This window comes from Aquarana catesbeiana, linkage group LG01 (assembly GCF_042186555.1).
Source record: "Aquarana catesbeiana isolate 2022-GZ linkage group LG01, ASM4218655v1, whole genome shotgun sequence".
Taxonomy (NCBI): Eukaryota; Metazoa; Chordata; class Amphibia; order Anura; family Ranidae; genus Aquarana; species Aquarana catesbeiana.
Genome location: NC_133324.1, coordinates 240,734,447 through 240,747,575, shown reverse-complemented (window position 1 = coordinate 240,747,575; position 13,129 = coordinate 240,734,447). Strand labels below are relative to the sequence as shown.

Below are 13,129 nucleotides of genomic sequence, written 5' to 3'. Positions count from 1 at the left end.
CAAAGCTGTTGGCTGAGGGAATGCAAACAAGGATTAAGAACAGCATGTTGCACTTGTAATAAGGTAGCTGAAAATGCAAGTGACGGAAAGGGAATCTCCTTAGGCCAAAGGCCAAAGCTTTTAGACATCTTGAATCCAATACCTCTCTGTCAGCTGCTGGGAGAAATGGATACGAAGAGGAAATGCTAAGACATGGTTACACATAATACTGTCTACTTATTTTCTGTAGGATGTGATAGTAACTTGAATAACTTGAACTACACCATCACTTGTTGTAGGTGGAGACAGTTCAGAATCATCGGCGGATGCTTGAGATGGCAAGTCAATTGAGAGTAGAAAAAGAAAGGGAAGAGTCTCTGGCTCAACAGAAGCAGGAACAAAGAAATCAGGTATGTTTCCTCCATTCTCTTTTTACTATCTACAAGCATGTCAAAGTCTATAAATAAAAAAAATAGCATAACTTTTTGGTTTGACCTTCGTAAAACTGCTGTTTGTCTACCTCATTTGCAGGAAATATAAAACAAATTTGTAGTTGAAGCAAACATCACCATCTCTTTCTGAGTATGATTAAAGCGAGCATTCTAACTCTGTTGCAGCAGGTTTGATCTGCCAAGTCCTTCATTACAAATGTATACATTCAACTGCAATTATATAAAAACTCAGTAATAACCGCAGCACTTGGAATAATTTGTTGCATGAATGCCATCTTAGACTAGAAGGACATTCTGTAATTACTTTCTGCTCAAGTAAAAATAATTTCATAGCCTAGAAAGGTGTACGCTTAAATGTGCAAGCAGTTACATTTAATTTCAAATAGCTCTGGTCCAGTGTTAATTACTTGACCTGCTATGTTTTATAAACATCCTGCGAGATGTCATTTAAGCCTCCACAGCATTTCTATATTTTAGCAGATCATCTACCATCTATGCACTCTCCCAAGCACACTTCTGCTGGAACCTGTTGTCAGCATGACAGCTTAAGTCTCAGTATGCAAGTAGGTACCAGAGCAGCCTTACTTGAAACTGCTAAAACCATTAGGCCATCCTATTGTGGTGGACTGGTCAAAGGAAAGAAAATTGCATACTATATGGCTTGCTTTACAAACAGTATGAACTAAACAAAGGGATGCAGATTAAGGGTCCTTTCACACGGGCTTTCTGCTCCACAGGCTCTGTTTTGCTCAGTGGGGGATCGATCCGCTGATCCCCGCTGAGCAGGCAGGTGACCGATCCGTCTCCGCTCACTGTGCGGAGACGGACCTGTCAGAGCCCTGCTCTACTCTATGGGAGATCAGATAAAAACGGACCGCCTGACCTTTTTTTATTCGATCCGGTCTGCCAGACGGATAGAAAATAGAGTTTCCATCCGTCTGGACTTCACGGACAGGATCGGATATCGGCGGAAGTCAGCGGACATATCACCGCTGACATCCGCCGCTCCATAGAGGTGCATGGAGCATCCGATCAGGTCTGCCTGAAAAACTGACAGGCGGACCTGATTGGAGCGCCCGTGTGAAAGGGGCCAAAAGCTGAGTACATTTTTAGATATCGAACTATAATTTTTTGGAGAATCACAGAAGGCAGGCTTATTAGTCATCCAGAGGTCCTAGATTTTCTAAACAATAGAATGCTACCCTCAAACCAAGCAGTACATTTTTCATTCATCTATACTTTGTTTAGTCTGTGTTGAAATGTAGGAATAGAAACATAGGCTGTGAGGCAGTTGGAAGCTTTAACCTTCTTTACTGTTGAGCAGACATGGAGGCAGAGTTTACATGCAAGTTAAGAGACCTTTTAAGAAGGAAGTGAATCAAATAAAGGGTGAAGCCAAAGCTGGGATGTAGTTAGAAAGGAAATATGTGGAAAACAGTAGTCTTTTGGACTAGGGAGCATTGCTACTCTATACGTGTTAACAACAGATGTGGAAAGGGGAAATTCAACGATGAGTTTTAAAATAAAAATAATATATAAAGTACGTTACCAACTCAGCTTAATTATAACTGGGATTCCTGAAGCCTTAATAGAATGCATAAAGAGAAAATTAAACCAGAGAGGTTTAATAAGGGGCTTCAAATGGAACACACACTGCGGAATAGGTACACAGTATTATTGATACACAAATCTGAAATATAAACATGTCATATGGCAAAATGGCCAGAACAATTAATCAGAATCTTCACCAATAGAATGCTCATAACTTTGTCATGATTAAAAAACAGCCCGGGTTCATCAGCACACTCACAGTCACTCCACATACAAACAGGGATACTGAGATAAGGCATCCAGTAGCACCAAATCGCAATAAATATTACGGTCAAGGATCCCTTGTGTCAGACATTGGAAGCGAGGATATTGATTCGAGGAAACAGCCACTATGATATTTAGCTATATTGGAAGAGCGGATATATGCTATCCAGAGATAATCGCATGTGCAATTGCGGATGCATATAGAGTCTAGATGTTAGAAACAAATAGATTCAGCATGGGGAGATATATGGGGTGAGCTGGAAGTGTCTCTTGTAACTATAGCTACAACAGTTGATTACCGTAAGAACTTATAAATGCTATACAGAAATGAAACACTGTAGTAACGGGACTTCAGTGTCCCTTATCAAGATCTCACCCACTATGCTGCTCATCTCCATGATCCTTTCATAACGGTAAAGTGTAACAACCATTCGAATCCCCAGGTTTTCAGGTAACCTTACTCTGGATTTTTTAAAGCAGTTAAATGAATCGTCAACCATTGTTGGATTGCTGACAGCTCTTCAGAGTTGGCGCTGGATAGTGGTTCCCCATTATGACAGATTTACTCCATGTTTAGGTGGAGTGATGCGGGAGATGGAACCGCATGTGGGTGGCCGGATGACCGAGCTGTATAGCACCGTAGCATTAATGCATTTCACTCAGTCGCCTGAGCTTCTTCAGAACAATGCAATAGACTCATTAGCAGGCTTAAAACAGGGATACTCCTCCCCTTCCAGGTTTTTTGACTTAACGAGCCACTGCATTACAACAATGATGTAATAATTTAAAAGTTACATTTAATGCAAAGGTGTCATTATTCTCCTTGTTTGCATTAATGGTGCAGAGACCAATCCGGTTTTCCCTAGTTAGGGAGTAATTAATTCAGAACATTTAAATCAAGTTATTATTTTCTCAATGTATGGTAATAATCATTTTAAAAAAATTGGAAAAAAAAAAAAATTGAAAATAGAGGAGGAGATTAATGAGGATTAATCTCCACATGCGAGCCTAACCTGGCGCACATGTAGATTAGTTACTCGTGTGTAGTATTGGATATAATGCAACAAAATCGCACCCTTCCCCCCCAGTGGAATGTTTAGTATATTTCTGCCACATATCCCAAGCATGATTAGGATTCAAGGAATACCCGTAGACTTGGTTCGATATTTAATCCTTTTGGGATCATAGTCCATAAATGGAAGATCCATTCCTTTTCCTTCCGCAGAAGGACTGTATCATAATCTCCTCTGCGATTTGGCAAAGATAGAGCAAAAAAACCCTTTATCTTTAATCCATCAACAGAGGAATTATGGAACTTTTCAAAATGTTGTGCAATGGGACTCAATTTCGGGTTATCCTTATCCTTGCTTTTTTGAATATTCCTGATACTACACAGGTGTTCACCGATGCATATGCGTAACTGTTGTTTCGTCTTACCAACATATAGTTTTTGGCATGGACATTGTAGAATATACAAAACCTTTTCAGTACTACAGTTAATAAATTGTTGGATCTGATAGACTTTATTATCATCCGCATCGGTGAACTTATCTCTGCGTTCAACATGTCGACAAATGTGGCATACCGTTAGAACTAAGGATGAGCTTAGGCATGTTCGCAACCCGCACGTGCAGAGCCTGCCAGAAGTCAGCACTGCGCTGTGCTAATCGCAGGCAGTGAGACATTTCCCGATCTCTGCAGCCGCGGATCGGGAAAATGTCTCACTGCCTGCGATTAGTGCAGTGCCTACTTCCGGGCAGGCTCTGCACGTGCGGGTTGCGAACGTGCCTGAGCTCATCCTTTCTTGGAACGAGGCATGTTCGTCAGCCAGCTGTTGGATGGGCTATGAGTAAATTTTGAATGTACAAGGTTATCTTTGAGGTTTATGGCTCTCCTAGAGACTAGCAATGGTTGTGAGGACACAATACTGGTGAGGTCAGGAGATCTTGTCAAGATTGACCAATGCTTGTCCAAAATTTACCTAACCTCCTCCTATTGGGCCCCATAGCGGGTGATGATTCTCACTGGGAAGGATTGGGGTATAATAGATTTGGAATGCAAATCATTTGTCTGTTTGGGAACAAGAAGGTCCCCTTGTTTGGTTGAGGAGGCCGTCCTGTGTGCATTTCTGATAGTTTTGCGGGAGTAGCCCTTCTGTCCAAATCTCTGATAAAGTTCATGTGACTCAGACTGATAGGCAGTCTTACTTGAGCAGCTCTTCCGAATATGGAGGAACTGTCCAGTTGGGATCCCCCTAATAAGCGATGGCGGATGATGGCTAGAGGCATGAATTAGTGTATTTGCCGCAGTGGCTTTTCTAAATGTTCTAGTCTTCAAACTACCACCATCGGTGGTGATTAGGATGTCAAGGAAAGATTAGGTTTTGAGAGCCCATGTATATGTAAGTTTGATATTTTTATCATTAATATTGAGCGCAGATATAAAATCATGCAGCTCCTGGATCCCACCATTCCAGACCGTCAGGATCTCGTCAATGTACCTTAGCCACAGACTTACATGGCCAAGGTACATCGGCGATTGGCAAACAAGAGCCTCCTCCCACCACCCAAGATGGAGACAAGCATATGCGGGTGTCCCCATGGATGTACCCCTTATTTGCTGATAATTTTCCCCCAAAAACTGAAAACAGTTATGATTGAGGGCAAATGCCAACAACTCCAAAATGAATTCATTTTGTGATCGTCAGAAACCATGAAATCAGGCAGAGACAGAAGTACAGTTAAATCACACTTGTTTAATAATAAAAGTAAAAAGAACAAACGTAGTCAAAACATAGCCAAAGTTCAGTAACCGGAATGGATAGTCAGCCAAGCCAGAAGTCAGGGATCAATGTAGTGGAACAGCAAGCAGGATCTGGAGCCAGAAGGGATGTCGGCAAAGCAAGTCTTGAACAGGATCGCAGGAGAGCGTCTCTGTGATGTTGACTAAGGCGAAGGCAGAGCTCCTCTGGACTGGACGGCTTAAGTAGGCAGGACTGACGAGCGGGATATCAGCAACAGCTGAGTAACTGTGGGGAGATAGGAGCTGGCATTAGCCGCCAGCTCAGAGAAGGAAGGGCTGAGTCCAGCCCTGACAGTGATGCCAGGGAGTGGTATTTTAGTTTCCAAAAAATGGGCCACAGTGATGGGGGATGGAGGTATAGAGGGACTCCACATCAATACCGATGAGTATGGCGCCCTCCACCCCAGTTATCCTAGTCAAGAAATCACATGTGTCGCGAACATAGGAGGGAAATTGCATTATAATTCCCTTAATCAGGGCATCCATGTATTTCCCAATTCGTTCCAAAGGTCCACCAACAGCGGAAATTATTGGGCGTCCAGGGGTATTGATTATCCTTGTGTACTTTGAGGATGATATATATAATGGGGATATTGAATTCAACCACAGTCAGATAATCAAATTCCTTTTGGTGAGGAGGAATGCCTCAAAAGCAAGAAGAAGCTTGTAGTTAAGGGAACCTATAATTAGTGCAAAGGGATTGGTCTTAAGTCTCGCATATGTAGATTGATCAAATAGTTGTCTCAGAATCTCATCCTCATAATACTTTTCAGATAAAAGGACAACATTCCCTCCCTTATCACTTGATTTTATAATTAAATTTGGGGCTTCACTAAGTTCCCTTTAAGGCATTCCTCTCCTCAGGTGAAAGGTTATCCCCTAAAGTACCATCCCATCTTACTTTGTTAAGATCTTCCCCTACCAAGTCCAGGAAGACTCCCAGCCAGCAGTTCCTCCTGAACTGTGGCATCTTGACAGACCTGATGGTAAGGTTAGCCTGTCTCCTCCAAGGATCTTCTACAATGCTCTCCATCTCGTCCCAACTGGAGTTTTCCTGAAATCAATTATTTTTCTGCCTGTCTGTCCTCAGTGCTGACCATGGGGGCTCCTCCCTCCTCTGGACCCGGTACCTGATGAATAAGTCTGAGGTACACCTTCTGAAGAAAGAGGGAAATGTCCTTATAGACCTCAAACTGGTTCATTCGGTTGGCTGGGGAAAAGGAAAGGCTTCGGCGGAGGAGTTGTATATGTCTATCTTCCAAAGGGAAGTCTGAAAAGTTAATGATATCCATGTTCTTGACCCCCTGAGTCTGGGATGCCGACTCAAGTCGGGGTCAATTAATGGCGCTTCTGATTCCTGGTGACTGTCTGATATGGCTCTCCTGTAGTCCAGGCAGCCATCAAAAATTTTGGGGCCCTTTGCACAGCTTTTGGCCAGAGCCCCCTCCCCCCCCCCACCCGGGGCCTGACCACCAACATTTCCTAGGGCCTACCCACTGGCCGTACCACCAAATCTGCTCACTGACATCCCATACCAGATCCCACTCCTCCTTCTTCCCATGTCCTCTTCCTCCTCCTCCTCCTTCAGTCCCATCTCCCCATACCATGTCCTCCGCTTACAATCTCATCTCCCTCATCCCATGTCCTCTTCCTCCTCCATCCCATGCCATCTCCTCCATCTCATGTCGTCTCCTCCTCCTTCTCCATCCCATGTCTCCTCGTCCATCCCATGTCTCCTCCTCCTCGTCCATCCCATGTCTCCTCCTCCTCCATCTCATGTCTCCTCCTCCTCCTCCATCCCATGTCCTCCTCCTCCATCACATGTCTCCTCCTCCTCCATCCCATGTCTTGCTCCTCCTTCCCATGTCAGTAGGGCAGGTAACTGTGTCAGTCATTTTTTATTATTGTTTTTTAGAGCCCTGGCAGCAGAAAGAAAGTGATAAATCGGCAGAAAGTAATAGTAGCAAAAGCTGATATCCAACATGGAAAATTGATAAAATGCAGCAATCTATATGGGCCACAGTCCCTCCACTAGGCATTAGGCATTAGGCAATCACAATGATGTCATCCAGACTTAATATTAGGGATTCTGTATCCTTGCTGGAATATCTGTGCAGCACACTGTAGTGATCACAATACTGAAACAGGCCCACTTAGATTATAAACATAGCAGCAAGTATAGTGAAGGGAGATTAGATGTGAGCATGAAGACCAGACAGAAAGCAATAAAGCCACTTTCCCAATGAGGTGCTGGCCGCGTTGACGGTAAAGCGGCGCTGGTTTAACGCCGCTTTTCAGACGCTAGCGGGGCACTTTTAACCCTTTTTTGGCTGCTAGCGGGGGTTAAAAGCGGCCCACAAGCTGTTGAAAAGCGCTGCTAAAAATACGGTAAAGCGCAGCTAAAACTAGCAGCACTCTACCGTCAACGCGGCCAGTGCCTCAGATTGAAAGTGGCTTTATTGCTCTCTGTCTATGGTCTTCATGCTCACAGCTTTAGCAGCGCTGGCCATTGTTTTCAATGGCAGGGGCAGTTTAGGAGCGGTGTATTCACTGCTCCCGCACCGCCCCAAAGATGCTGCTTGCAGAACTTTTTTTCCTGTTCTGCAAGCGCACCACCCCAGGGTGAAAGTACTCAGGCTTTCACACTGGGGCTGCAGAAGAGGCAGTTTACAGGCGCTATTTTAGCACAAAAAACTCCTGTAAAACGCCACAGTGTAACAGGACAGATTCTATAATTAGCAGACCCACATGAAAAGTTACCTGGGGGGGAGATACATAAATTGTGAGATATCAAAGTAATTCAGACACTACATGTAACATAACATTCCACTTAGTACATGTGTGTTCAGACACAGCTACTCACCAGCATCTGCGGGGGGGGGAGCCAGGACATCAATGTAGAAAAAGGGGTAGAAAGGAGCCCTCTCATTGCATGCTGATGACTGGATGACTGGAGGGGCGTGTCAGGGAGAGCTCTTCCTGCCAATCACCTCTGATCACTCCCCAGCACTACGCTCCCCATGTCCTCCATCTGCTGCAGGGATGAGCTCCGTGGCATGTAAGCAATCTCTGTCTTCTCCTCCTGCCGCTCGATCTCCTCAATGTCTTCAGCTCTACCACTCGTGATGTGAAGGAGATCAGGCACTGGGGGGAGCAGCAGGAGGAGAACATCAGATGAGACCAGCAGCTGTCCCACCATGGCAGAAACTTTTCCACCCACCTCCCCCTCCACCAATCCCAGCAGAAGTGCATACCGAGGTGTCTAATTGGCGGCGCTGTAAGGAGTGAGCTTGGCGTTGCCCAGGTAACCAGGAAGTTTGGTGGAGTGGCCGAAAGTGGCTGTCAATCATCCAGCCTTAAGGCAGCGGGTGATTGACAGCCACTTTTACATGTAAATAACCTGCATTGATATGTAAATAGCGAGGGACTGGCGGCATTTATATGTAAATAGAGGCGGCATTCATATGTATATCATGCCCCCCGAGGTTGTATTCACCATCACTTCTGCTGAATGCTGCCCACTGGGGAGGTAAAGGGGCATTCTTGAGAGTCCTGCATACAACTACACTCATTAAGCCTATCAGCCTGTTCTGCAAGAGTAAGCAAATTGAAGGTGGTACCCTTTTTTTAAAATAACATTGTGCCACAGCACCATGAATTTTGGTGCATGTGAATACGCACATCTTAGGTGTCAATAACAATTAATGGCACTGCTGTGTATCTGCTAAAGGGCAGCACGTTTCTGTGGTGTCAGGAAAGCCAATTTTGCATGCATTCCCGACACACACAAATGTGAATGCAGGCTAAATGTCTCAGTTACATTGGTGGTCAGTGTAAATCTTCTCATTTACATTTAAGCTTGGTGTACAATCCTTTCATTCATACTAGTGGCCAGTGTGAAGGTCCCCCTTACATTGGTGGTCGGTTTAAATCCCTCCTTACATTGGTGGTTACTGTGAATGCTCCTATTACAATAGTGGCCAGTGCAAATCCCTATTACATTGGTGGTCAGTGTAAATCCCCATTACATTGGTGGTCAGTGTAAATCCCCATTACATTGGTGGTCAGTGTAAATCCCCATTACATTGGTGATCAGTGTAAATCCCTTTTACATTAGTGGTCAGTGTAAATCCCCATTATATTGGTGGCCAGTGTAGAAACTCCTCTTTTTATATTGTTAATCAGTAAAAAATCAAAACTTGCATTTGTGGTCATTTTCAAATCCCCCCCCTACATTAATGGTCAGTGTAGAAATCCCCCTTTATTAGTTGTTGATGTAAAATCCCCCATTACTTTGGTTGTCGGTGTCAATTCTTCATTAAAATGATTAGTGTACATTTCCCTTTACATTGATGGTGAGTGCAGAATTGCCCTTACACTGGTGGTCAGTGTAAATCCCCCCCTAACATTGGTGGTCGGTGTAGAAGTGTCATCTTTCATTGGTGGTCAGTATAAATCTCTTTAACAATTGTTGTCAGCTTTAATATCCCCTTACTTGGAGGTCATTATATATTTCCCCTTCCACTGGTGGTTGGTGTAAATGCTCCTATTACAATGGTGTCAGTGTCAAAATCCTTCTTTATATTGCTGGGTGGTGTAAAATCCTCCATTACATGGTGGTCAGTGCAAATCCCCCCCTCACATTGGTGGTCATTGTAAATTCCCCATTACATTGGTGGTCAGTGTAAAATCCCCCACTATATACTTGCCATTTCCAGCTTTGCTCAACATGATTCAGAATTTGCCACAGTGTGCTGCCTCCAAACTAATCCCATCCCCCTCCACTGCCACTGATCCCATCAACCCCCCAGCATTTCCACTGATCACCCCCCCCCCCCCCAGCATTGCCACTGTTCCCAGGAGTCCTAGGATCCCTAGGAGATTTCTGTCTATTGATGGGTCCCCTCACCTCCCCAGTCCATGGTGTGCAGACAGTGAGGAGATCAAGTGCTGTCACCTTTAGCAACCAATCAGTGAGCAGTATTGATGTATAGTAATCTCTGGCAACCAATTAACAAGCAGAAATCATGTGCTAACCTCTATCAAATAATCAGTGAGCCATAATGTGTGCTGTAACCTCTAGCAGCCAGTCAGTGAGCGGTAATGATACACTGTAACCTCTGGCAACCAAGTGCAATCGCTGTATGATCTGATCCCGTAAACAAATTTTGCATCTAGCTGCTGTTTATTGTATGTCTCGGGGGGGTGGGAGGGCCCGCCCAAGAAAATGTTTGCCCAGGGTCCAATAAATATTAAAGACAGCCCTGCCCAGACCATTATCCAAGCAAGGTTCCTTCCATTTGAGCAGAAATTGCTCAGTATGAAGGTGCTGTGCAGGAATGACTCGTTCTCTGAGTCCTCGTGGTACTAGCCTGTTGCTGACATATGACTCAAGAGATGACACATCCCATTTGCGGTTTAAAAACCAGTGTTTAATTTCTTTATCGCATTTGTAACTTCTTATGGTAATCAACTGTTGTAACTTTATCTACAAGAGACTCTTCCAGCTCACCCCATATATCTCCTCATGCTGAATATATTTGGTTCTAACATCTAGACTCTATATCCATCTGCAATCGCACATGCGATTTATCTCTGGATAGCATATATCCTCTCTTCCAATGAAGCTAAATACCATAGTGGCTGTTTCCTCGGATCAATATTGTATTTTTTTTTTAATGTTTGACACCACTGTGTGTCATAGAATTCAAGGGATCCTTGTATGAAATATTTCTTGCGATTTGTTGCTACTGGATGCCTTATCTCAGGCTCTCAGGACTATCAGCCATCCCTGTGTGTATGTGGAGTGACCGTGAGTACGAAATATTTCTTGCGATTTGGTGCTACTGGATGCCTTATCTCAGGCTCTCAGGACAATCAGCCATCCCTGTGTGTATGTGGAGTGACTGTGAGTGTGCTGATGAACCCGGGCTGTTTTTTAACCACTTCAATACAGGGCATGTTCACCCCCTTCCTGCCCAAGCCAATTTCCAGTTTTCAACGCTGTCGCAATTTGAATGACAATTGCGCAGTCATGCAACACTGTACCCAAATGAAATTTTTATAATTTTTTTCCCCACAAATAGAGCTTTCTTTTGGTGGTATTTGATCATCTCTGCGGTTTTTATTTTTTGCGCTATAAACAAAAGAAGAGCTGCAAGTTTGAAAAAAAACACAATATTTTTTACTTTTTGCTATAATAAATATCCCTTTTTTTTTTTTAAACAAATTTTTTCCTCAGTTTAGGTCGATATGTATTCTTCTACATATTTTTGGTAAAAAAAAAAAATTGCAAAAAAAGCATATATTGATTGGTTTGTGCAAAGGTTATAGTGTCTACAAAATAGGGGATAGTTTTATGGCATTTTCATTATTTATTTACTAGTAATGGCGGCGATCGGCGATTTTTTTTTTTTTTTTTTATCGTGACTGCGACATTGCGGCGGACATATCGGACACTTTTGACACTATTTTGGGACCATTCACATTTATACAGTGCTATACAAATGCATTGATTACAAATGTCACTTGCAGGGAAGGGGTTAACACTAGGGGCGATAAAGGGGTTAATGTGTTACCTAGGGAGTGATTCTAACTGTAGGGGGAGGGGACTCACAAGGCAGTGTTCCTCTGTACTGGGAACACATGATCGGTCTCTTCTCACCTGACAGGATGTAGTTCTGTGTGTTAACACACACAGATCCACAGTCCTGCTCTGTTAACGGGCAATCGCGGGTGCCCGGCGGACATCGTGGCCACCGGGCAAGCGCATCCGCCCCCGAGTGACGCAGCGGGGGCGCACGCCCCCCAGACGGCCAGGATGCCCAGAACGACATATGACACCCAGCCCAGGATGGGAGATCCCTCCTGCGGACGTCATGTGATAATGGGCGGGATGGGAAGTGGTTAATCATGACAACATTGTCGTTAAGTTTTAATCATTCTATTGGTGAAGGTTCTGATTCTGGCTGTTCTGGCTATTTTGCCATATGATATGTTTCAATTTCAGATTTTTGTATCAATAAAACTTTGTACCTATTCTGCAGTGTGTGTTCCATTTGAATCCCCTTATTAAACCTCTCTGATTTCATTTTCTCTGTATGTACTCTATACATGTCCCTGTTAAAGTATAAGTTTACCTTTTGGAACATGTTACATGTTCTACCCGTATTTAAGGTGGATCACGTAACATGTTACAGCAGCTGCAGCCTCTCCACCCCTCCCTGTGACAGCGAGCAGGGGGATCTTTTCCCTGTGCCTGCTGTCACTATTTGAAAAAAACACAGTCGTGCGGGGCTACGCCCACACGACCATGTCATTCATACACAGTTTTCTGTGAATGCACAAACTACAACTACTGTCAACCTTCGCGGCCAACGGCTTGTGGCACTTTTGTTGCCAGCGGTTTAGACATCAATGGCTGTGTGTTGAGTTATTTTTAGGGGACAGCAAATTTACACTGTTATACAAGCTGGACACTCACTACTTTACTCACTTTACATTGTAGCAAAGTGTAATTTCTTCAGTGTCTTCACATGAAAAGATATAATAAAATATTTACAAAAATGAGGGGTTTACTCACTTTTGGGAGATACTGTATATCCTATAGGACATGAAAACTGTTAGTAGAAAAAAAAGTACTTCAGCAGCTGACCTCATTCCCCGCTTCAGCCCCGGAAGATTTTACCCCCTTCCTGACCAGAGAACTTTTTGCGATTCGGCACTGGGTCGCTTTAACTGACAATTGCGCGGTCGTGCAACGTTGCACCCAAACAAAATTGACATCCTTTTTTTCCCCACAAATAGAGCTTTCTTTTGGTGGTATTTGATCAATCTGCTGGAGGACCTATCAAGGGACACCTAACCACCCGGGTATACACATGCCATTTACCCCTGCAGGGGTAGTGGGAGCTGGTGAGTGGAGACCCTTAAGGGGGGGGCACAAGAGTCACCTGATTTGCCGAGCACCGTGGACACATTGGAGCCGTTGGCATTTTGTACAGCAATTTTGCACATCACTTGTGTGGGACTATTGTATAGCACTTTTTTGCTTATGTTTTTGGTTAACACATTTTTTCATG

The 13,129-nt window shown here is 43.9% G+C and overlaps 1 protein-coding gene across 2 annotated transcripts in view; it reads left to right on the top strand.

Annotated features, from left to right (window-relative positions):
- IFT81 (intraflagellar transport 81) overlaps nucleotides 1-13,129 on the top strand; it is a 230,339-nt gene that overhangs the window by 60,606 nt on the left and 156,604 nt on the right. The window contains exons 1-2 of one of the 2 annotated variants that reach the window (XM_073626501.1): nucleotides 51-195; nucleotides 279-389. In XM_073626501.1, coding sequence (XP_073482602.1) covers nucleotides 193-195; nucleotides 279-389 — 114 coding nt within the window. In that variant the 5' untranslated portion in view covers nucleotides 51-192. Of the gene's footprint in view, nucleotides 1-50; nucleotides 196-278; nucleotides 390-13,129 lie in introns of those variants that run through there. The other variant, XM_073626490.1, reaches the window with a different exon arrangement.